Source organism: Odocoileus virginianus, unplaced genomic scaffold, assembly GCF_023699985.2.
Source record: "Odocoileus virginianus isolate 20LAN1187 ecotype Illinois unplaced genomic scaffold, Ovbor_1.2 Unplaced_Contig_22, whole genome shotgun sequence".
Taxonomy (NCBI): Eukaryota; Metazoa; Chordata; class Mammalia; order Artiodactyla; family Cervidae; genus Odocoileus; species Odocoileus virginianus.
Genome location: NW_027224339.1, coordinates 12,260 through 38,630, shown reverse-complemented (window position 1 = coordinate 38,630; position 26,371 = coordinate 12,260). Strand labels below are relative to the sequence as shown.

At 39.0% G+C, this 26,371-nt stretch overlaps 1 protein-coding gene across 2 annotated transcripts; it reads left to right on the top strand.

The window, feature by feature from the left end:
- The first annotated feature begins 693 nt into the window (after positions 1-693).
- ZNF182 (zinc finger protein 182) lies at positions 694-25,387 on the top strand. Of its 2 annotated transcripts, XM_020901262.2 has the most exons (6): positions 694-836; positions 1,043-1,225; positions 2,067-2,126; positions 17,783-17,915; positions 18,226-18,321; positions 22,521-25,387. In XM_020901262.2, the coding sequence occupies exons 3-6, from the start codon at positions 2,112-2,114 to the stop codon at positions 24,149-24,151; spliced, it is 1,875 nt and encodes a 624-aa protein (XP_020756921.2). In that variant the 5' UTR covers positions 694-836; positions 1,043-1,225; positions 2,067-2,111; the 3' UTR covers positions 24,152-25,387. The 2 variants fall into 2 exon arrangements, with proteins under 2 accessions (XP_020756921.2, XP_070320371.1); XM_070464270.1 differs by having other exon boundaries at positions 746-1,225; positions 18,229-18,321.
- The last annotated feature ends 984 nt before the right edge of the window (positions 25,388-26,371 follow it).

Below are 26,371 nucleotides of genomic sequence, written 5' to 3'. Positions count from 1 at the left end.
ACAGCCTCACCTTCCACCACAAAGCTCTCTGATTCAGATATTTCTGTGGCTGGCTCCTTTGATTAGTGTAACTGTCACCTCCGACAAAAGGAGATCGTCCCTGCCCATCCCGAGAAAACAGCCTCCCAGCCACTACTTAACACATCCCCTTCATCCCCGTGTGTGTTTATGTACTAGGTCGCCGTTTATTTCTTCTTCAGCAGCTTGTTTGTCTGCACACAGTCCTTCAAACGCTAGACTGTAAACTCCCAGCCTTGGCCACTGGATGGAGCCAGTGACTTTTCCCTACTCCCAGCCTTTGTGCACGCAGAACAACTCTGCCACGCATCCCCACTTCCTATTCAATTACACCTGCAAACCTGATGCTGCCCTCCAGGTTCAAGACATCAAATTCCCGCCTGCTAGCGTTTTCCTTAATTGGGCATTTCCCCTCCCGCAATAAGGAAACCCGTCTTTGGAGTCTTAGGAATGACGGCCTCTGTAGATCATAAACACCTGTTCTACACTGCAGCCCTAGATAGGAGGAGAAGCGGTAGGCGCGGCCATCGCGTCAGAGCAGTGACGTCACCGGAGCGGCCATTTTCCTTCTGCGCCTGCGCTGCGGCTCCATTGCTGTCGCGTCCGGCCGGCGGGAGGGGGCCCCATGTTGACTATTGGCGGATGCGGGCTCAAAGGCCCCACTGAGCGTGCGCACACCCGGCTACTGCAGCCCTGTGGGCTGCGGAGCCTGTGTTGGTCCCAAAGCGGAAGTGCTTCTCCGAGGCTAGTTCTCGTAACTGTCTCCTCTGCACCGGGCAGAAAATCTGTTCTCGAGAAAGAGGTTGAGGGGGCGAGTGGTAGGAATGATGGGCTGAGTGATGGGGAGTTCTGGGGAACGAATGAAGCAGGTTTGGGGGGTCACTGACGTGGGAGGTTGTGGGGTGAGTGATGGTGGACCAAGAGGTCAGCGAATGAGGGTTTGTGGGCTCAGTTGTAGACAAAGTTATGGGGCTAGTCAGGGTTGAATGGGGCTTACTAAATATTGACTTTTACACATTTTTAGCACAGTGACCTGCGCTAAGGGTTTATACGCAGCCTCAAGCTTCTGCCTAGGCACCCCCACCTCTCCTGCCTGTATCCCCTTTTCCGAGCCCCCTAGGTAGGGGCCAGTTTTGAATGTTCCAGTTGAAGTGAATCTGCACCCGAGGGCTTCCTTCTGACTCCTGGGCAAGACGGCCCCAGTGAGGTGAGGAGAAGCAAGAAGAGATACCTGAGAGTACTCACCCAGTAAAGGGCCTCGCCCAGAGTTTGGGGCTTGGGAAGGTTGGGCAGGGACTGGTGGTGTGGAGTCTGGGGGGATCTGCCTTAAAACGCATGGGAATAATAATTTTAAAGTTCAGTTTCTTTTGGGGATTTTAAAGTAGGTAACATTTGCATTGTAGATTGATTAGCAATGAGAGGAGAAGAAAATAAAAAGGAACTAATTTTATGCCCCTATATTTATATTGTAATTCTTAGACATTTTTTAGTGTGTAAGAGGTGTATGCATTTTTAAACATTTAACCCATGGGTTCCTGCAGTTTCATAACTTACCTTTTTTTCATTTAGAAGTTACTATGATTCAGCTTAAAAATTTATCGTATAACATTTAAAATACTTGTAATTTAGATACATGAACAGAAAAATAAACAGGTAATAAGTGTACAGTTCCATACAAGATTATTTTTAATAGCTACATAGAATTTAATCCCTTATTATGGATCATAAGTTTGGCATTGTTAAAGTCAGTGCTGAGATGAAGCTATTTAAAGAGTAATTGTGATCCATTATTTATTTCATTAAGGAAAATACCTAGAAATACAATTTCTGAGTCAGTACACAAGTATATCTACAGAAGAAAACTTTTGTTTTTGCATGAGAAAAAGACTCAGGAATACACAAGTGGTTGTTAAAACCACATGGTTTCCCAAACTTCCACAGAGCAGCCACGTGCTCAGCTGTCGTGAGGGGATTTCTAGGCAGATGTTTCTGGGCACTGGAAGCCTGATGCGGTCTCTCATATGCTCTACACTTCTCCACTCTTCTAGCTCAGTCATCACACATCTCTTGTTTTTTCCCAAGAAGAGGAGGGAATGGCCGGACCCCAGGTAAGGATGTTGTCTCTTCCTTTTATTTTACCATGGATGTGTTCAATGATGTAGGAATCTCAAACATAAAATAGATTATTTATAAACAAGTGTTAATATCAGGGAAAATGAGAGACAGCAAAGGCCCAATTAAAATGTAGACACAAGACTTAGGGTGTAACAGACAGTTACGCATTACAATATTAGTTGAGTTGCAAATTTCTCTTTGAGCCTCTGGCAGCCAGAGAAAGTCTGGCTGCATTTACTATTCAAAGAGAACACATCAGGTCCTCGGGGAAGTAAAGGTTTCCTGCAATTGCCTTTCAAGTCATTTCTTTGCTGAATCTTCCTTTGGGTGGTGGAGTTGTCTTCAATCACAGACTAATCTGCATTTCTCTAATGACCAGTGATATTGAATATCTTTATATAGGCTTATTTACTTTTTTGCATATCCTCTTTGGTGAAGCGTCTGATCAAGTCTTCTGCCCATTTTTAAATTGGATTGTTTTTCTCATGATTGAGTTTTGAGAGTTCTTTGTATATTTTGTGTACAAGTCCTTTGTCAGGTACATGGTTTGTAAATATTTTCTCCAAGTGTGTGGCTTGTCTTTTAATCATGTTGTTCATAGAGCAAGAATTTTTAATTTTGAAAATGTCCACTTTATAAGCTATTTCCTTTATGGGTTGTGCTTTTGGTGTTGTTGCAGGAAGGGGGACCCCTTCCAGGGCCCGAAACTGGGCTCTTGTCTAACACTTGGAAATGAATTGTCTGAGGAGACACATGTGCTGACAAAGCAAGAGATTTTATTGGGAAAGGGCACCCGGGTGGAGAGCAGTAGGGTAAGGGAACCCAGGAGAACAGCTCTGCCACATGGCTTGCAGTCTTGGGTTTTATGGTGATGGGATTAGTTTCCAGGTTGTCTTTGGCCAATCATTCTGACTCAGAGTTTCCTTCCTGGTGGTGCATGCCTTGTTCAGCCAAGATGGATGCCAGAGAGAAGGATTCTGGGAGGTGGTCGACATGTGGTGTCTCCTTTTGACCTTTCCTGAACTCTTCTGGTTGGTGGTGGCTTATTAGTTCCGTGTTCCTTACCAGGACCTCCTGTCGTAAAACAACTCATGCAAATGGTTACTATGGTGCCTGGCCAGGGTGGGCGGTTTCAGTCAGTGTGCTTCCCCTAACATTGTCAGGTCTAAGAACTCTTTGCCTCACCCTAATTAAAATTAAAACTCTAGTCTTGTATCTCCTATGTGGAGTTCTTTCCTACTGTGTCACTCCCATAATTTTTCCTTTACTCTCACAAATAACACTTCTGATACTTCTGGTCACCACATGTGTGGCTGTTTCCCCCCACAACAAGCAAATCTCTGTGACACCGGCTGGGTGTCCTACAACTTAATACTGACACTGTCCACCTGGAGAGTGTGTCAGATCCTATAGGTTAAGGGCTCAGTTCCACAAGACTGCCCCACCTCCCAACTTAAGATGCTGGTCAGAAGCCCAGTGCTTATCACCTGTGCTTCTGTACAACTAGCTATTGATCAGAGCTTCCAGTGACCCCCTCTTCGAGTTAGATTCATATGCTAGAGTGGCTCACAGAACTCAGGGAAACATGTTTCCCAGTTTATTAAAGGATATATTAAAGTATACAGATGAACATGCAGATGGAAGAGATATGTAAAGGCAGAATATATGGGGAAGAGCTTCCATACCTTCTCTAGGTCGAGGTGTGTCACTCTCCTAGCACCTCCATGTGTTTACAATTCAGAAGCTCTCTGAATCCAGTCCTTTTGGATTTTTATGCAGACAGGGAAGCCTAGCGTGCTGCAGTCCATGGGGTTGCAAAGAGTTGGACACAACTGAGCAACTGAACTCCTTACATAGGCATGATTGATTAACTCATTGGCCGTTGGCTTTGTTGTTATTTATTTAGCAATTGACTTTTGATTTAACCTCCAGTCCCTCTCCCCATTCCCAAGGTTGGGGGGCGGGAGTAAAACTTCCAGTCCTCTAATCACATGGCTGGTCACCAGCTCCCCCTCCTTAGGTGGGGTCCTAAAGTCATCTCGTTAACACAGCAAGAGACACTTTCATTGCTTTCCTTGCTTGAGATACTCCAAGCCTTTCAGGAGCTCTTTCTGCCAGAATTTGGGAGCTAAGACCAAAAATGGATTTCTTATTATGAATCACAATATCACATTAGATCATGAAGATTTTCTCCTGTAATATTTATAATTTTAGGTTTACTCAAGATTTAGACTCAAGATCCATTTTGTGTTAAAAGGCATAAAGATTAGGTCATGGTTCATAATTTTGCAAATGGATTTCTATTTGTTCTAACCCCCATTTGTTTTTTTTTTTTTTTGTCTTTTTTTTTTTTCTGTGGAAGGGTCCAGGGCTTCTGCTCAGGGACATGGGCTGATTGCTTCTGCGTGGTCCTTATCACAAGAAGTGGTTTATCTTGGTGTACCCCACGGCACACGCGCCCCCACGGCGCACGCGCCCCCACGGCACCCCACAGTGCAGTGGAGAGGCGAGAACGTCCCTTAACAGGGTCTGCTGCATTAGTATCTGCTTTCCTGGTGAAATAGGGAACAGGCAGGCCACCTCTTAGTGCAAGGCCAGGTGAGCATTTCAGTTGCCAGCCCAGACAGAATGGTGGGGGCTTTGAATTTGTCCTTTTCTTTCTTTTTTTTTTAAGATATTTTTATTTTATTTTATTTTTATTAGTTGGAGGCTAATTACTTTACAATATTGTAGTGGGTTTTGTCATACATTGACATGAATCAGCCATGGATTTACATGTATTCCCCATCCCGATCCCCCCTCCCACCTCCCTCTCTACCCAATCCCTCTGAGTCTTCCCAGTGCACCAGGCCCGAGCACTTGTCTCATGCATCCAACCTGGGCTGGTGATCTGTTTCACTATAGATAATATACATGTTTCGATGCTGTTCTCTCGAAACATCCCACCCTCGCCTTCTCCCATAGCGTCCAAAAGTCTGTTCTGTACATCTGTGTCTCTTTTTCTGTTTTGCATATAGTAGCCCCCATTTGTTGAAAGGATCATCTTTTCTCCATTGAATTGATTTTACGGTTTTGTAAAAAATCAGTTGGCCGTATTTGTGGGATCTATCTCCGGACTGTCTTCTGTTCTATTGATCTGTGTATCTAATCCTCTGCCAGTACCACACTGTCTTCATTACTGCAGCTTTATGATAGGTCTTGAAATCAAGTAGTATGATTTCGCCAACTTTATTCTACCTTTTCAACTTTTTTGGCTATTTTTGTGCCTTTGTCTTTATATGTACATTTTAGAATAATCTTGTTTACATGTCTAAAAATGATCTTGCTGGGATTCTGATAGGAGTTGAGTTAAACCTATAGATCAGTTTGGGCAGACTTGATGTCTTTATTATGTTGTGTCTTCCAGTCCATGAACACAGTATTTATTTACCTCTCCATTTATTTATTTATATCTTCATTTACTGACTCTGTCAACATTTTGTAATTTTCAACATACAGATTCTATATATGTGTATCAGTCTGCTCAGGCTGTCATAGAATGCCACAGACTTGGTGGCTTAAACAACAGAAATTTATTTTTTTCACAGTTCTGGAGGCTAGAAGTCCCAGATCAGAGTTGGTTTTGGTGAGGACATTCTTCCTGGCTTATAGCCAGCTGCCTTCTCACTGTCCTCACATGGGCTTTCCTTTGTGCATCTACAGAGTGAGAGGGAGCTGTGGTGTTTCTTCTATTTTTAGGACACAAATCCTGTTGGATCATGTCCCACTCTTATGATGTCATTTAACCTTAATTACCTTCTTAAAGACCCTGTCTCCAAATACAGTCACACTGGGAGTTTGGGCATTCAGCTTAAGAATTTTAGGGGGTGGGCACAGTTCATTCCACAACAATATGGCATGCTTCATTTTTTAAGCCACTGCAAGTGGTTTTGTTTTTAAAAGTTCAGTTTCAGGTATTCATTGCCAGTATATATAAATATGATTGATTTTTGTTTGTTGACCTTTGCTATGGTCTGGATGTTTGTGTGCCCCCAAACTTCACATGTTGGAATCCTAATGCCCAAGGTCAGTGATGGTGTTAGGAGATGGGGCTCCCTCTTCTTTATTTATATCATTAATACAGAATTTTAATTTTTATGGATTTTGACTTTTTCAGTAGATTATAATCTGTTATAATTGTCATTGTTTATTTTGCTGCTCACTTGCCCCTGAGTTATCCAGGGGCTTATCCCTAGCTGGCTTTTGTGTCCTTTTGTCACATCCTGATACTTTTCTGAGCACTACCTTAGTGCCAACGTAATTAAGATTTTCCAGCTTCCATCTTTTACTTTTCCTACCCCAGACCTAGAATCATCTGTTTCTCCAAGCAGCACTGGTTCCTGTTAGTAAATAATTATATATAGAAATCAAAATCTGGGTGGTAGGTGTGCTCATTGCTGTTGGAGCATTATTACTTATAGGTCTTTTCAGTGAACTGTGTCTCTGTATGTCTGTGTATACACACACATACATACATGCATAGCTTGAATTTATGCAATATCCCAGGAATCTTCCTAGACCTCTCTTACTCCATATTTGCATCTCCCTTCACTAACAGTGAGAGGACTGGCTCCTAGCATCAATATATTGATTCATTTTCTTAGTCTTACAATATACAGAAGATAGAATTCCTACACACCTGTGAAAAATCAACCTATTGAGTACAGTACACAAACTGCATGCCTTTTATACTGAGGATGTGTAATCAAAGTACTCTGTTTAGAAGTTACATGAATCAATTTTTCCTTTTGATTTTTTCCTATATAGTGTGGTTATGTTATTTATTTGGTATACAGTTAGGTTCATTTTTTCTGTTTGTATTCCATTTTTATTTTATTTCTTTCCATCTTTGTTGATTTAACTTTATCCTTATTTTATACTATATATAAAATGTTAATATGATTTGAAGACAGAAATATATACAAAGAATTGTCACATCTTCCTGTACCTAATACCCAATTCTCATTCTACCTTGGAGATAACCAGTCTTGTTAGTTTCTGATTTATGCTTATAACATTTCTTTTTAAAAGAAGCAGATAAAGGTATAGTTTAAAAATTTCCCCTTTCAGTTCAGTTCAGTCACTCAGTTGTGTCTGACTCTTTGCGACCCCATGGACTGCAGCACGCCAGGCTTCCCTGTCCATCACCAACTCCCGGAGCTTACTCAAACTCATGTCCATCGAGTCAGTGATGCCATCCAACCATCTCATCTCCCCTTCTCCTCCCGCCTTCTAGCTTTCCCAGCATCAGGGTTTTTTAGTGAGTCAGTTCTTCGCATCAGGTGGCCAGAATATTGGAGTTTCAGCGTCAGCGTCAGTCCTTCCAGGGAACATTTAGGATTGATTTCCTTTAGGATGGACTGTTTGGATCTCCTTGCAGTCCAAGGGACTCTCAAGAGTCTTCTCCAACACCACAGTTCAAAAAAGCATCAATTCTTCGGCGCTCAGCTTTCTTTATAGTCCAACTCTCACATCCATACATGACTACTGGAAAAACCATAGCTTTGACTAGATGGACCTTTGTTGGCAAAGTAATGTCTCTGCTTTTTAATATGCTGTCTAGGTTGATCATAGCTTTTCTTCCAAGGAGCAAGTATCTTTTAATTTCATGGCTGCAGTCACCATCTGCAGTGATTTTGGAGCCCCCCCCCCAAAAAAAAAGTCTGTCACTGTTTCCATTGTTTTCCCATCTGTTTGCCATGAAGTGATGGGACCAGATGCCATGATCTTAGTTTTCTGAATGTTGAGTTTTAAGCCAACTTTTTCACTCTCCTCTTTCACTTTCATCAAGAGGTTCTTCAGTTCTTCTTCACTTTCTGCTATAAGGGTGGTGTCATCTGCATATCTGAAGTTATTGATATTTCTCCTGGCAGTCTTGATTCCAGCTTGTGCTTCATCCAACCTGGCATTTTGCATGATGTACTCATGTGATGATTTCCCCTTTCATATTACTCAAAAAAGTAGTATATTTATAGACTCTTTTGCACTTCACTTTTTCCCCTTAACAATATATCTTGGAAATTGCTCCATGTATGTTTACAAATATTGTCCTCATTCATTTTAATTGAGATATGATTGACATATACATTAGTTTCAGATGTACAACATAATGATTCAATATTTGTGTATATTGCAAAATGATCACCACAGTAAGTCTAGTTAACATCCATCACCACAGTTACTCATTTTTTTCTTATGATGAAAACTTTCAAGATTTACTCTTTTAGCAACTTTAAAATATATGATACAGTATTATTAACTGTAGTCATCATGTTGTGTATTACATCCCCAGGACTTACTTATATATATTTTATAACTGGAAGTTTGTACCTTTTGACCACCTTTACTTATTTTGTCTATCCCCACCCATCGCCACCTGCGTCTTGTAACTACCAATCTGTTTTTTGTGTCTATGAGGGTTCTTTTGTTTGTTTGGATTCCACATACACGTGAGATCATATGGTATTAACTTTCTCTGACTTATTTCACTTAGTATAATGCCCTCAAGATCCATCCATGTTGTCACAAATGGCAAGCACTCCTTTTTTTGTGGCTGAATAACATTCCATTTGTATATGTGTGTCTATCACATTTTCTGTATCCATTCATCCTTCAGTGGACACTTAGGTTCTTTCCATGTCTTGGCTATTGTAAATAATGCTGCTGTGAACATGGAGGTGCATACATCTTCTCCAGTCAGTGTTTTTGTTTCCTTTGAAACAGGAAAGGAATGGCTGGATCATATGATAATTCTATTTTTAATTTTTTGAGGGACCCCCATACTATTTTACATAATGGCTATACCAATTTACATTCTAACAGTGCATGAGGATTCCCTTTTCTCCACATCCTTGCCAACACTTGCTATTTCTTATCTTTTTGATAATAGCCATTCTGACAGGTGTGAGGTGATATCTCATTGTGGTTTTGATTTGCATTTCTCTGATGATTAGTGATGTTGAGCATTTTTTCATGTGCCTGTTGGCCATCTGTATGTTTTCTTTAGAAAAATGTCTCTTCAGATCCTCTGCTTATTTTTGTTTTGATTTAAAAAATATTTATGACTGGGTCTTCATTGCTGCACCCAGGCTTTCTCCAGTTTCGGCCAGTGAGGGCTACTCTCTAGTTGTGATGCATGGGCTTCTCATTGCAGTGACTTCTTCTTGTAGAGCAGGGGCTTTAGAGTAAGGGCTCAGTAATTGAGGTGCATGGGCTTAGTTGCTCCTCAGCATATGGAATCTTCCCAGACCAGAATCAAACACATGTTCCCTGCATTGGCAGGCAGGCTTAACCACTGGACCACCAGGGAAAACTCCCTGCTTATTATTTAATTGTTTTTTTTTTTTGTACTGGGTTTATTTTTGATACTGAGTTGTGAGTTCTTTATATATTTTCAATATTAACCTCTTACAGTTTATATGATTTGCAGATGTTTTTTCCTGTTTGGTAGGTTGTTTTTTTCCTGTTCTTGATGGATTCCTTTGCTGTATGGAAGCGCTTTATTTTTATGTAGTCCTATTTGTTGGATTTTGCTTTTGTTGCCTTTGCTTTTTGGTGTTAATCATTAAACCAATGATTTTTTTATTAACCAAAAAAATCACTGCTGAAACTGATATCAAGGAGCTTACCACCTATGTTTTATTCTAGGAATTTTATGGTTTTGGGTCCCATATTCAAGTCTTTAAACCGTTTTGAGTTAATTTTTGCATGTAGTATAAGATAGTGTTCCAGTTTCATTCTTTTGCATGTAGCTGTCTAATTTTCCCAACAGAATTTATTTTAGAATTTATTGAAGAAGTTATCTTTTCCACATTGTTTATTCTTGGCTCCTTTGTCATAAGTTAATTGACCATATATGCATGGGTTTATTTCTGGGCCTTCTGTTCCATTGATCTATGTGTCTTTTTATGCAAGTATTTTGATTACTATTTGGATTCAATCAAATCAAGCTATTTTGATTACTATAGTTTTGAATACAGTTTATTTGTAACTACAGAGTGTGATGTCTGCAGCTTTGTTTTCTTTCTCAAGATTGCTTAATCTATTCAGGTCTTTTGTGGCTTTTATATGAACTTGAGGATTGTTCCATTTCTGTTTCATTCATTTTTTCAGCTGCATGGTATTCCATTAATGGATGCACCAGTTTGTTCAATCATTCTCCTTTGTACATGTGAATTTTGGTTGTTTCCAGTATTTTGCAATTAAGAATAATGCTGGGGACTTCCCCAGTGATCCAGTGGCTAAGATTCTGCACTTCCAGTGCAGGGGGCCCAGGTTTGATCCCTGGTCAGGGAACTAGATCCCACATGCCACAACTAAGACTCAGCACAGCCAAATAAATAAATAAAATTTTAAAAAGAATAATGCTGAAATGAAATGTATTGTGCATAAGTTGTTTCCTTTTCATTCAGGTATATCTTCTATATAAATTTCTACAGGTGGCATTGCTGATCAAAGGGTAAATACACTTTATTAGATATTGCTAAATTCCCTTCTATATGAGTTATACTGTTTTATATTCCTACCAACAATGTATGATAGTGCCTTGTTTCTCTGTGACTATACCAGTAGAGTATGTTGTCTGGCTTTTAAATTTTTTCCAATCTGCTAGGTAAGAAATGATCTCTATTTAGTTTTAATTGCCATTTCTATTATTATGAGTAAAGTTGAATATAATTTCATATATTTAAGAGATATTTTTATTTCTCTTGTTAATTGTATTACGTTTTTTGCCTGACTTTCTGTCAGGTATTTGTCCTTTTTTTCCCCCCCTTGATTTTCAAGAGTTCTTTATATGTTAAGGATATTAATCTTTATCTGTGATATATGTTATACCAGTCTTTATTTGTGATATATGTTGCAACAAATTTCACCCCTGCTTTGTCCTCGGACTTAGCAAAGTGTTTTTGTTCTGCATTTTTTTCCCATTTATTTTTATAAGTTGGAGGCTAATTACTTTACAATATTGTAGTGGTTTTTGCACTACAAAGTGTTTTTATATTGTATTTTGTGGTTATGTTTATTAATCTTTTATTATATCTGGATTTTTATTCATAGTTAGAAAGTCTTTCCCTGTCCCTGGTGGCTCAGCAGTAAAGAATCCTCCTGCAGTGCAGGAGACTTGTGGAGATGTGGGTTTGATCCCCTGGAGAAGGAAATGGCAACCCACTTCAGTATTCTTGCCTGGAGAATCCCCATGGACAGAGGAGCCTGGCGGGCTACAGTCCATGGGGTCGCAAAGAGTCAGACATCACTGAGTGAGTAAAGCAACAACAACATCCAGGTTATATGGACATTCACCCATGCTTTCTTCTAGTACTTTGATTAGTTGCTTTTTTTTACATTTAGGTCTCTGATCCATTTGGTGTTTATACCTTATGCAATGAGGTGTGGATCCAATCTAGTCTTTAAAATGGCTTTCGAGTTAACTCAGCACCATTAATTAAAAAGTGGGTCTTTCGAACCCTATGCTTTGACAGAATGCCTGTATCAAAATATGTTTTGGTATCTGGTAGAGCTGCTTCCTCCCTGACAGTTTTTCTTTTCCAGAAATTTTCTAGCTATTCTTGCATATTTATTTTTTGATATGATCTTTAGTACTACCTTGTTTAGTACCATTAAGAAGCTTGTGTTTTAAATTGGGATCACATTAAATTTATAAATTAACTTAGGGATAACTGCATCTTTGTGACTTTGTGTCATTCTATCTATCAAGAGTTGGACAACTCTGAAGTTAGAGAAAACTGTCCTGATAAGAGACCACACTCACTTCTGACACCACTTGCAAGTTTGGGGGTCCCCAAGGTCATGCTTAGGTTTGACAGTTCACTGGAGGAAGTCAGAGAACTCACTGAAAGCAGTAATACTCATGGCTATGGCTTGTTACAGGGAGAGGACACACATTGGAACCTACCAAAGAGAGAGGTATATAGGGCAGATCCCCAGAAAGTACCAAACGTGGGGCTTCCATTTTTCTCTCCCCCTGGAGTCAAGATGCATGACTTTGTGTAATTGGTATTGATGTGTGGTAGTACACATGAAATTCTGTCAACCAGAGAAGCTCTTGTGAGCCTCAGTGTTCAGAGTTTTTTTTTTTTTCCATTTATTTTTATTAGTTGGAGGCTAATTACTTTACATCATTACAGTAGTTTTTGTCATACATTGAAATGAATTAGCCATGGATTTACATGTATTCCCCATCCCGGTCCCCCCTCCCACCTCCCTCTCCACCCGATCCCTCTGGGTCTTCCCAGTGCACCAGGCCCGAGCACTTGGCTCATGCACCCAACCTGGGCTGGTGATCTGTTTCACCCTAGATAATATACATGTTTCAATATGGAATTTAGAAAGATGGTAACGATAACCCTATATGCAAAACAGAAAAAGAGACTTAGATGTATAGAACAGACTTGTGGACTCTGGGAGAAGGCGAGGGTGGGATGTTTCAGAGTTTTTAATTAGGGCTTCATTTTATAGGCATGATTGTCCATGTGGCTGCTCTCTCTCTCCAGCCCCTCTGGGAGTGACCCAAAGCCCCCACTCTAAATCATGTGGTTGATCTTTCTGGTGTAGCCAGCCCCAACCCTAAATCACATCATTACATTATCCATGGTGATCCAAGGCCCCTATGCAAAACATACATTCTGTCCTTCCTTCCAGTCCAGTTCATCCCTCTGTCCATCCTTTCTTTACTTCCATTCCAGTTTGGCTTTCCTTCCTTCCTTTCCTTCTTCCTTCCATTCCTACCTTCCATTCTAATCCTTCCTTCATTCCTTCCCTCCTTCCTATCTTATTTATCAATATTTATCTATCTTTTGTTATTTTAAGGAAATTATCATTTATTCTAATCTGTTTTGTTTATCAGGATTGGGTATTGAATTCTGTTTCAATATTTTTGTATTAGCACTTCTTATATTAGTTATATTCATATAAGTTTTTTCTTTAGGTCTGTTTAATGGTGATTTATGTTAATGAATATTCTAATATTGAACTATCATCGTATGGATGGAATCAATCTTAATTGGTCACGATGTATTATTGTCTTAATGTGGATTTATTGTTTGCTTATGCAGCTGATTTTTGAACAAGGTGGGTTTGAACTGTTTGGGTCCATTTACATGTGGATTTTTTCAATAGTGAGTACTACAGTACTACACAGTCCTGTGGACTTGGTTGAATCCACAGATATGGAAGAACCTCTGATTTGGAGGGCCAATATAAGTTATATGGGGATTAACCTTCAGTTTTTCAAGGATCAACTGTATTTTATTTAGAATTTTTGCACTGTTGTTCATAAGGGAGACTAGTCTGCATTTTCCTATTTTGTACAATCTTAAATGAGTTTATGTGTCAATTTTACATTCAATTCATGTAATAATTTGGAAGCTTTTCATTTTTCTATGCTCATGAAGAATTAGAGCAGTTAGTCTTCTCACATCTTTTGTGAGCCTAAGTCCCGTCCTGGGCATGTATGTGGCTTTCTACCTTTTCCTGTATGTGGGTGTTTTTGAATATCCTAACTTCCCACAGAATCTCAGGCCTTAGGCAGTCTGTTGTCTGTCTGGACTGTAATCTTTGGCCCCAGGCATCTCTGGGTTGTTAGTTTGTCTTGCAGTCTTTTAGAGCAATGCCTTCTGCTTTTTGGCCTGAGTTCTGAGTTAGGTGAAACAGAGAGGAGCACCTCACATCAGTCTTTCTGGTTAAGACTCTGAGTTTTCACTGCTGAGGGCCCGGGGTTCAACTCCATGACCTGGAACTAAGATCCTGCACATGCCACATAGTGTGGCCAAAAAAAAAAAATTCACTTTATGTCTATGCAAGGATAGAATATTATCTACATATATACTATTTTTGCAAGACTTTTTCTTAATATTTTCTGTATTTCTAGTGCACACAGTTTATGTTTTTCAAATTGTTGCAAATCTCCAAAAATTTTCCAGCATATTTAATTGAAAAAAAAATCTGCACATAAGTAGACCTATAGTTCAAACCTGTGTTGTTCAAGGGTCAACTATATTTCCCCTTTGTAGTTCACCCCTTGCCACACCCTGGTCCCTGGTTATCATTGGTATATTTTTGGTCTCTATGGTTTTGCTTTTCCCATGTTATAAAAATGAAATCATATAGTATGCTCAGATGGTGAAGAATCTGCCTGCAATGCAGGAGACCTGGGTTCAATCCCCAGGTCAGGAAGATCCCCTGGAGAAGGGAATGGCAACCCACTCCAGTATTCTTGCCTGGAGAATCCCATGGACAGAGGAACCTGGTGGGCTACAGTCCATGGGGTCACAAAGAGTCGGATACTACTGAGTGACTAACACTACTACTACTATATAGTGTATAGCTTTTTGAGTCTGGCTGCTTTCACTTAGTATAATACATTTGAGGTTCACCCATGTTTTTGCATGTATCATTAGTTCTTTCATTTTTATTGTTGAGTTGGATTACATTATATGTATTACAGTTTATTCATTCACAGGTTGAATAACATTTGAGTTATTTACATATTTTGGTGATTACAAATATAGCTGCTTTATAAATGTTCATGTACAGGATTTGGGATTTACATAAGTTTTCATTCCACTTGGGTAAATAAACCTGTGAGTTGGATTGCAGATAGTATGGAAGTATATGCTTAACTTCATAAGAAACTGGAAAACTGTTTTCCAAAGTGTCTGTGCCACTTTGCATTTCTATCTATGATAAATGAGACTTTGTTTATTCCACATCATCACCAGCACTTGTCATTGTCATGTTTTTTCCCATTCTTAATACGTATGTAGTGGTAGCTCATTGTGGTTTTGATTTGGTTTCCTCATGGTTACAGATGTTGAGCATCTTGGTATATGCTTATTTGCCATTTAACTTTGATAAAGTATGTCTCTTGGCTCTTTTTTTAAGTTTTGAGAGTTCTAGTTCTTATGTATTCTCAATACAACTTCTTTGTTGGATGTACAATTTGTAAATATTTTCTCCCATTCCATGGGTTTTTATTCTTTTAACAGTGTCTTGAGTTTTGGTGTCACATCAGAAAAATACTTGGCAAATCTAAGGTTAGAAAGATTTTCTCCTATATTTTATTCTAAAATTTTTTTAGGTTTAGATTTTACATTTAGGTTTGTGATCCATTTTTTTCTCATTTTATTTTATTTTTTTAGTTCTACCACTTTATTGCTACCAACCCATCTCCCTCCACCCTCGTGCACACATGCTCAGTCATGTAACCCCATGGACTGCAGCCCGCCAGGCTCCTCTGTCCATGGACTTTTCCAGGCAAGAATACTGGAGTGGAGTATTGGAGGTTGCCATTTCCTTCTCCATGTGATCCATTTTTGAGTTAATTTTTATGTATGTTGGAGGTATGGTTGAAGTTCTTTTTTTGTCTTTGCATATGGATAGTCAGTTATTCCAATACCATTTGTTGAAATGGGAACTCCAATTTTCCATCGAAGTGTTTTTGCACTTGTCAAAAATAATTTTAAGTATAAAGGTATAAAATACATTTAATTATGACATACATGAAATATGGTTTATAAGTGTACAGCTTGGTGAATTATGACAAAGTGAACACCCTGTGGAGCCACTCCTGGAAACAAGGTCAAGATTAGGACATAATCAGGACCTCCAAAGCCCCCTTCATGCTCTCTTCCAATCAATACCAGCCCCAAAGTTAACCACTCTACTAACTTCTAACAGCATAGATTAGGCCTGCCTGTTCTCTTACTGTATATAAACAGAATCATGTAGTATGTGCTCTTCTGTGTTTGGATTCTTTCGCTCATTAGTACATCTGTGACATTCATCTGTGTTGGATGTGCAGTTGTAGTTCATTCCTTTTCATTACCACATAGTATTCCTTTGAAAGATTGTGCCACAATTTGCCCATTGTATTGCTGAGGGACATTTGGGTTTTTCCTACAACTTAGCATTACAAATAGTCCTCCTGTGAACATCCTCGTACTTGTTTTCTAGAGTACATGTGCCCGATTTTCTCTAAGGTGTGTACCTAGGAGTAGAATTGCTGGGTCATAGTATTTGCAGTCATTGACTTTAGTAAACAATGCAAACTGTTTTCCCAAGCAGTTATACCAGTTTTTACATTCCTGTTAACAGTGTGTGAGAGTTCCCATGTCCACACAGTTTTATGGCATTTTAATCATGTAATTATAATGTTTCTGGTGAGTGCCAAGTGGTGTCTCAATGGGGCTTAAATTTTCATTTACCTGAGTGCTAATAGAGTTAAGTACATTTTCTTATGTTCACAGAACATGTGTCCATATGTTTTTCTTTTTAGTGTTCACATCTCTTGTCTATTTTTCTGTGCTGTTTGTGTTTCTTTTGATTTGTAGGGGTTATTTTATATATTCCAGATAAGAACCCTTTATCACTTATGAAAGCTGAAGATAATCTCCCCATCTATACTTACCTTTTTACTACTGTATCTTTTCTAACAGTACTGTATATTCTTTTTTTTAATTTTTGGTATGCATTTAAAATTTTTTATTTCTTTTTGGCTGTGCTGGGTCTTTGTTGCTACCCACAGGCTTTCTCTAGTTGTCGTGCATGGGCATCTCATTGTGGTGGCTTCTTCTGTTACAGAGCATGGACTCTAGGTATGCAGGCTTCAGTAGTTGTAGCAGGTGGGCTCTGTAGTTGTGATGCACAGGCTTAGTTGCCCTGTGGCATGTGGAATCTTCCTGGACAAGGGATTGAACTATATGGATCTTTGTTGGCAAAGTGATGCCTCTGCTTTTTAATACACTGTCTAGGTTTGTCATAGCTTTTCTTCCAAGGAGCAAGCATCTTTTAATTTTGTGGCTGCAGTCACCATCTGCAGTGATTTTGGAGCCCAAGAAAATAAAATCTGTCACTGTTTCCACTTTTCCCTCCATCTATTTGCCATGAAGTGATGGGACTGGATGCCATGATCTTCATTTTTTGAACACTGAGTTTTAAGCCAGCTTTTTCACTCTTCTCTTTCACCCTCATCAAGAGGCTCTTTTAGTTCCTCTTCTCTTACTGCTGTATTTTTAATCTTGTAACATATATCTTTTCCTTTATGAGTAGTGCTTTTCATGTCTTGTTTTTGATTTTCCCTACCCTAAGCCTATGAAAACATTTTCCTATAGTATTCTCCAGATACTTCATTGTGTTACCTCTCATATTAGATTTACAATTTACCTGTAGCTGATTTTTGTGTATGGTGAGAGTTAGGGGTTAAATGTCATTTTTTTTTAAATGTCATTTTTTTGGTCCACATAGATATCCAGTAACCCATCTATATTTATTTGAAAATATCATCCTCTCCTCACTCTTTTGCAGTTTCAACTTTATTATTTCTCAGGTGTCCCTACACATTTGGATTATCTTTTTAGTTCTACTGGAATATTTGTCTATCCTAATACCACATTGTCTTAAATATTCTATTATTTAGTATAATAGTTTCTCAATTATGACTTGAGACTCCCCCCCCCCCACCAAGTAGGTCAGTAACTTGACAGACATCCTGTATTGTCATTAGCATGAACTGGGAACCCAAACAGAAGTTCCCTTACATTTATCCCATCCTTATCATTCAGTGGTCAGCATTTTCAAATAAAAGAATATACAGTTACAGGGACTCATGACATTTGAGGATGTGGCTGTGGATTTTACCCAGGAGGAGTGGCAGTACCTGAACCCTCCACAGAGGACCCTGTACAAAGATGTGATGCTGGAGACCTACAGCAACCTGGTCTCTGTAGGTAAGAATCGCTTCCTCAGGTAATTTTGCTATTTATGATTACTCTGTCCCACAGAATGCCTTTTCCTTTCTCAAGTTGGAAACTTGTTAGGCCTCTGAACTATAAAAGAGTTTGACATTAAATTCCAGGGATCAGAGTTCCTTTTCCCCCTTTGCTTTCCTGACAAGGTGTTTGGGAACTCAAAACCCAGGTGAATTGGTTTGACTACCATTGTGTCAAGTGATACATCCCTTGTACTGCCCCACACTCCACCTTCCTTTTTCTCAGAATCTCTGAAGACCAAGGAGGTATTGCTCTCATTTCTCATTAGCAGGGCATCATGTTACCAAACCAGATCTCATCCTCAAATTGGAGGTGGAAGAGCAATGCCTGCCAGAAGGAAAAATCCCAGTTTGGAGCTTTCCAGGTAAGTGGCATTGACCCAGGCTATGGGGGCAGGAGATCCCAGCTTGTCAGTCAGGGGTGAGGGCCTGTGAAATGACTTTCAGGAATATCTCAGGGATGGTTTATGGAGGACAGGGATATCAACACCTAAGACTAACACCTTCTCCCCTGTTCTACACTCACCAGGCCACTCTCCGTAAGTTGGTGCTCACCCATAAGTTTCTGCACAGTCCCATTTCCCTGTGCAGGGAATAAGACACAGGTGTCTTATAAGTGCCAGCCCCCTGGCCCCAAGGCCTGCCTCTTCTGTTGTTCTCATTTCCCACTGCTCATCAGAAGCCAGGCCCACATTAGCCACAGGCCTAGGCACTAGTGGTCTAATTCTGGATTGGATTACCTGATTCTATCCAGTTTAGATATTCCTATCAGAGTTGGTCTCCTAAAGCATCTTGATTCTCTTTAAAAATATCTTTATTAAGATATAATACACATACAATATAATTCATGCTTTTGAAGTGAAACTCAAAAACTCAGTGATTTCTAGTATATTCACAGAATACTCTTTCTAACCCCGCTATCTACTTCTAGAACATTATTATCACCCCTAAAAGAAACTTCTGTCCCTTATCAGTCACTCTCCATCCCCCAGCCTCCATCCGCTGGCAAGCACTAATCTACTTTCTATCTCTAGTTTTGCCTATTCTGGACATTTCATATAAATAGAACCATACAAAATGTGGAATTTTATGTCCAGTTTCTTTCATTTGTATGTTTCAAGGTTCATTCATATTGTAGTATGTGTCATCCCTTTTTATGGTGGAATGATATTTCATTGTATGGATATTCCACATTTTGTTTATCCATTCATCTGTTGATGGGCATTTAGGTTATTTTCACTTTTTCTGTATTAAATATAATGCTGTTATGAATATTCATGCAGAAGTTTTGAAATGTACATTTTCATTTTTTGTGAGTACATACATAGTGGAATTGTTAGACTATGTGATAACTGTTCAACATTTTGTGGAACTGCCAAACTCTGAACATCCTGTTCCTCAAAAATTTTTTACCCAGTGGTTTTAATGTTCATTGATGATTCTTCCCTGAATCAATTACAGTAAGTCCCCTACATATGAACAGGTTCCATTCTGAGAGTGCATTTGTAAGTCCAATTTGTTCATAAGTCCAACAAAGTTAGCCTAGGTACCCAACTAACACAATCAGCTATATGGTACTACACTGACTTATGTGAGTGGACGTGTGAACGCACATTTGCATCTTTTGTTGTTTTTTTTTTTTTCATTTGCATCTTTTGAAAGTTTGAAACTTGAAGGTTCATATGTAGGGCACTTACTGTATTACTAAGATGGTTGGAAAAACTATGCATTTTCTATTTTTTCTATCATTCGTTCTACATTTGTAAGTTGGCACTTTTAAGGACTTTTCCTTCTTTGTTGACTAGCTGGAATACTTCCATAAAGAGGGATTGTCCTCCATCTGTTAACAGCTGACCCTTGAACAACATGGGTTTGAAGCATGCAGGTCCACTTTTATGCCTTTTTCAATGTTAATAGTAGCGTGCTAGACAATCTGTGGTTGATTGAATCCACAGATATGGGACCACAGACGTGGAGGAGGAGCTGCCTATATGGAAGGCCAATAAGTTAGAGTTGAATTTTTAACTGTGCAGAGGGTCAGTGCCCCTAACCCCTGTGTTGTTCAAGGGTCAACTGTATTTGATTATATATGAGTTACATATATTTTTCTATTTATTTACCAGTTTTCAAAATGAGTTGGTTTTGTTGCATCATTCAAAGGTGCCTAATATGTCTTTTTTGAGTATTGTTTATGGACTTATGGATTTAAACACTTTTATGTTTTGATCCATTGCCTTATCCTTATTATAAATCAAACTGCTCCATCTCTGGCCAGTGGATTCTCCTTTAAGTTGGGTCCCGAGTCTTTGGTAGTTTTCTTTTGTTACAAGATATTCCAGGCTCATATTATGTATTTCCTGTACCTGCCCTGAAATCAGCCATTTCTCCAAGGAGCTTTGGTTCTTTTTAGTGGTAATGTTTCGTGACCACAGTTTGGATGGTAGGGAATTGTTTTCCAGGCTTTTTAAAAAATTGACATAGCTAGGAACTATGTAAAAGATCTTTTAAGAGAAAATGCATCATGTATTCAAATGTATATTTCCAAATCAAATTCTGGGCTTAAAATATTTTAATTTATTAATTTTACATCTGATGGTAGTATTGTTAGTATTATTCTGAGACTGCAGAATGTGTACAGTGGGTTGATTCAATTGACTTAATCATGTTGGTGCCATTGAGAATCAAGAATTTTTAGCATGGTTGTTAGGAAATACAGAATGAGTTGATACTTATTACTATTAGGTAATCCTTTTATTTTCAGTTTTGCTTTATGTTTATATAAAATATTTGTAAAATATTTACTTGATTCCAAAATCAAATCTAGAAAACAATGTATATTCTAAGAAGTCCAGCTTCTTTCCCTTTCCATCCTACTCTTTCCTTTCCTTACCCATAGGTAACCATTTATTAATATTTAAAAGTTTATCCTACTGTTTTTTACAGTATGAGCCTATATTATTTTAAATATATACTTAATACTTATTTCCTCCATGGAAAAATGGTAGTCTACTGTGTATATTTTTATTCATCTTTTTTTCATTTAATTCAAGAACATGTTAAATATCCTGAGACAGCCCTTATTTCTTTTTATAGTATAATGATTCTTAATCATAATAGTAGTAGCTGTTATTATAGTAGTAGTTGTTCTAGTAAACATTTGAAGTGCTATACATGCCCTATTATAATTAATTTAATCCTATAGACATACATTTTGGTGGATACTGTTACAATTCCTGTTTTCCAGATGCGAAAGTAAGATATAAATAGATTAGCTAATATGCCTGAGGCCAAAGAACATGTAAAAGTCTGATCCAGGATTTGATCCTGGGCTAGAGAACTTACAGCCCTCACCACATAAACTTTTCTTTATGATGTTCATGCCAAGTTAAGAACTAGTGCTTTACTATAGAAAGAAAGGAAGTCACAGGAAGAGAAGCCACAGCTGCATGATCCATTTTAAAATCCAGTATTAATCTGAAATGTTGCTGTTAAATCTAAGTGGTAGTATGAGTAGTTACTGTACTCTTCTTTCAACTCTTCTGTATGTTTGAAATTTTTCGTATAAAATTTTAGGAATAGGTGAGAAGAAAATTAAACTCCAAAAAATAAAAATTCAATATATGTGCAAAAAGTATTTACTGACCAAGATACCATTGATTTTAAAACACACCACTGAGAAAGAAAATTTGCCACCAGTTAATGACATGTCATTGATTGTAAGGTGAATCTGGATTCAGTGGTATTAAAATGTGGAGTAATATGCATCTTGTAATTGATGATATATTAAAGGCAAGGCTTTGTGCTTTTAACTGTCTAAATGAGTGGTACAGATAACTGACTACTTTAGAAGTTAATGAAAGTTATATAAGAAGATCAGAGTAAGCTTTTTTTGAAAAGACTGAACTGCTTTTCAAAGTTACCTAGATTATGAATATAGCAAAACATGAAGGACTGGGCTATGTGGGTGATGAAACATGAGGAAGGATTTGAATTAATAATAGATGTAGTTTTTAGTGGAAATAGTATAGGCAAAAGTAGAAGTTGGTATTGAATAACTGTGAATGCAAACTTGGATGAATGCAAAGATCATTAGGATGAATGCAAAAATCCAAATTCAGCAAAGATCATTAGGTTTCTTTGTTTTTGTAAGGATAATTATTCTGGATCTTTCTCTCATTTATTGAAAGTGTAGATTTCAGGATTGTTGGAAGATTTGAGTCCATGAGTTGCAGTGTTGCATTTCTATCTAGGTGGAAGTAGTATATCAGAAATAGTTAAAAGAGTTCATATGATAAATGAAGATAAAAAGGGTGATAAGGTCCCCAGAGTGATATAAAAGTAGAAGTAAGAAAGACTGAAGTGTTAGGATAAGATTGTTCTTGGTAACAAAAAGGCTAGCAAGTGGGAGTTAGTAAAATAATAGGATTTGATGGTCAAGATTCTCTCTCCAGGAACTCTGTTAAAATGACATATCAGTATCAGCTTTCATATGGCAAAACATTTCTAAAGAAGGTCCATTCCATAATGTCAAAATTTAAAGGTGGTTTATTGTACTTCTTTCTAGAAGAAGCCTGCCAGGTTGATGAACAGATTGAGAGACAGCATCAGGATGACCAAGATAAATATCTGATGCAAGTTGGATTCCCTGACAAGAAAACAATTACTAGTAAGAGTGGCCTTGACTATAATGAACTTGGAAACATACTTTATCTGAGTACAAACCTTTTTGCTTCAATACAAAGGCCCCATAAATATGAATCATTTGGATATAATATGATAGATAATTTAGACTTATATAGTAGAAGTTCTGTGGGAAAGAAACATGATAATGGATGTGCAAAATTATTCTTCCATACTGAATATGAGAAAACAACTCCCAGAGTGAAACCTTATGGATATAAAGAGTGTGGGAAGACCCTCAGGCAAAAGAAGGGTCTTAGTCTACATCAGAGAATTAAAAATGGAGAGAAACCCTTTGAATGTACTGCATGTAGGAAAACTTTCAGCAAGAAGTCACACCTCATTGTACATTGGAGAACTCATACAGGAGAGAAACCCTTTGGATGTACAGAATGTGGAAAAGCTTTTAGCCAAAAATCTCAGCTCATTATACACCTGAGAACTCATACAGGAGAGCGACCCTTTGAGTGTCCAGAATGTGGAAAAGCTTTCAGAGAAAAATCTACTGTCATTATACATTACAGGACTCATACAGGAGAGAAACCTTATGAATGTAATGAATGTGGGAAAGCCTTCACTCAGAAGTCAAACCTCATTGTCCATCAGAAAACCCACACAGGAGAAAAAACTTATGAATGCACCAAATGTGGGGAATCTTTCATACAGAAGCTTGATCTAATTATACATCATAGTACTCATACAGGAAAGAAACCCCATGAATGTAATGAGTGTAAGAAAACTTTCAGTGACAAGTCAACTCTCATTATACATCAGCGAACTCATACGGGAGAGAAACCTCATAAATGTATGGAATGTGGGAAGTCTTTCAATGAGAAGTCAACCCTCATTGTGCATCAGCGAACTCATACAGGGGAGAAACCCTATGAATGTGATGTGTGTGGGAAAACCTTCACCCAAAAGTCAAACCTTGGTGTACATCAAAGAACTCATTCAGGAGAGAAACCCTTTGAATGTAATGAATGTGAGAAAGCATTCTCTCAGAAATCCTATCTCATGCTACACCAGAGAGGTCATACAGGAGAGAAGCCCTATGAATGCAATGAATGTGAAAAAGCATTTTCCCAGAAATCTTATCTCATTATACATCAAAGAACACATACAGAAGAAAAACCCTATAAATGCAATGAATGTGGCAAAGCCTTCAGAGAAAAGTCAAAGCTCATTATACATCAGCGAATTCATACAGGAGAAAAACCCTATGAATGTCCTGTATGTTGGAAAGCTTTCAGCCAGAAGTCTCAGCTCATAATACATCAGCGAACACACACAGGAGAGAAACCCTATGCATGCACTGAGTGTGGCAAAGCCTTCAGAGAAAAATCAACATTTACTGTTCATCAGAGAACTCATACTGGAGAGAAACCCTATAAGTGTACAGAATGTGGGAAAGCCTTTACTCAAAAATCAAATCTTATTGTACATCAGAGAACTCATACAGGAAAGAAAGCCCATGGGAAAGGCCATTCTTGGAAGTCCAAGCTCATTGCACATTAGAGAATTGATGGCGCAGTTGTGTTCACTGAAGGACATTTTTGCCAGTTTAATTAAACATTTAAAAAGTATATTCTGACTTCTGGTTTAAATATATAGAGAGTAAAGTTAGCCTTTTTTTTTTCTTTTCATCTCAGTCTTCACCCAGAAGCTACAAGGAGAAAAGGAAGGACTTTGTATCTGACAAAATTAGGAAATAGCTGAAAACAGATGAGAGGGCTGTCAGAGGCAGAGGAAATCAAGCACCAGTGCAAGGAGATTTCAAAGGCTAGAGAGGAGTGGTCAAGGCTGCAGATGTGAGATAGCACTAGTAAGGACTCTTAGCCAAGTTTTAGGCTATACCCTGGGTGCCAGACCATATAGATACATAACAGTGGTAACAGAGTATGGGCAGGTGGGACGTTTCCTCGACCCATATGGAAGTCTCAGGAGAGACAGGCAGGGGCCTCAACAAGGAAGTGCTCAGACAAGCCATATTTGCAGAAAGTAGTCTATACTTGTGAGAGGAGCAGTTGGTAGGGGTTGGGGAAAGAGAAGGGAGTGTTCTTGTGAAGAACCCAACAGCTGCCCCTATTTACTGACTCTGGAGAAGTCTGAAAGAACTACCAAATGGAAAAAAAATCCAGTTGGAAAGCTCTGATCTGCCTAGAACATGGCCCCATTTCTTCCCCTACATGAACTTCCAGCAAACAGCAAGTCCAGGAAAACTTAACTCAAGGAGGAATGTTTCCAAAGAATCAAAACCAAAAACACACATGGCTTTTGAGCCAGCAGTTCCAATTCTAAGACTGTATATACTCTTGAATGTACCAAAAGATGGACATACAGAGGTATTCAGTGATGTACTGTTTGTGAAAACAAAAGGTTGGAAGCTTTCCACATGGCTCCTGAAATCCTGGAATGTTCATACAGCAACCTTTCAGGTAGGCAAAAAAAGAATATATAAAGAAAACTTGGACACCAACATACATTATTGGGTGAGAAAAGCAAGGTGCAGGATAGTGAGAATACTATGCTGCCATTTGTATATAAAAAGGAGAATAAATGGTAAATACATAATTGAGTGTATATGCATAAACTATCTCTGGAAAGATACACAAGAAGCTGGGAACCCTGATTACCTCTGGGAAAGGGATGGGGAAGTGGGTGGCTGGAGGGAAAGAACTGGGAGTGAGATAACTTTTGAAAATTGTACTATGTGGATGTACTACCTTCTCAAAAAATAACTTTTAAACAACACGTTTTGTTCTGTTACTGTTCAAAGGAAGTCAGATTCCAGATACAGAGGATTTCATAACATTTAAATATAGATATTCTTAAGGTGGAGCTTAGGGCTTCCCAGGTGGCTCAGTGGTAAAGAATCTGCCTGTCAATGCAGGAGATACAGGTTTGATCCCTGGGTTGGGAAGGATCCCCTGGAGTAGGAAATGGCAACCCACTCCAGTATTCTTGCCTGGAAATTCCCATGGACAGAGGAGGAGGGAGGGGTGGTCAGGTCTTGCCACTTCAGGTTGATTTTTTACTCCTGCTTCCTGGAGCCCAATCTGATGTGATGGGCCATGTAGGTAATCAGAGGTGAGTGAGGCAGGGACCTAGAGGCAAAGGAGTGGGGATGAACAGCAGAATGTGGATAAATGGAATGGAGTTAGGGGAGAGACAATGAAGAGCTGAGTATGGGAATGGGTCAATGAGGGACAGTGGGGGTGAATAGGAAAGGGCAGAGAGAAATGGAAGTATCCAATAGCGTGAGTTCCTGGAGAACAAACAGTTGAATGTAAGCAATGCCAAGGAGAATGGGAGTGAGTAGTTTGAGCAGACAGGGTGGATATTGGAAATGTGGACCAAGTGGAGTAAATTGGAAACAATATGAAGCACAGTGGGAATGACAGTGGTGAATGGGGCAGAGTGAAAAGCAGTCAGGCTCATGGCAAAATGGGGCAGAGTGTTTAGTAAGCGCATAGAGGAAGAGTGTGGGTGGGCAACGTGTGGCAGACCGCCAGACCAGGCGAGTGCCAGGTGCTATGTGTGGTGAGTGAGGGGGATCTGTGGAGTTGAGCTGTAGGGTCTCAGTCTCAGTGATGCAGAAGTGTTGATGAGAACTGAGGGGAAGAAGTGGGAGGTGGTCTCAGGAGCTTCCCCAGGTCCCCCATTGATGACCACAGGTATATGGGATGGGAGCAGCCTATGATCAGGACACACAGCTCAACAAAGAGTTCCTCCATG

Excerpts from the sequence above, each read along its gene's own strand:
- ZNF182 (XM_020901262.2), top strand. Across the intron at positions 17,916-18,225 it reads CAGCAACCTGGTCTCTGTAG|CAGGGCATCATGTTACCAAA; the intron begins GTAAGAATCGCT and ends ATTTCTCATTAG. Across the intron at positions 18,322-22,520 it reads CCCAGTTTGGAGCTTTCCAG|AAGAAGCCTGCCAGGTTGAT; the intron begins GTAAGTGGCATT and ends ACTTCTTTCTAG.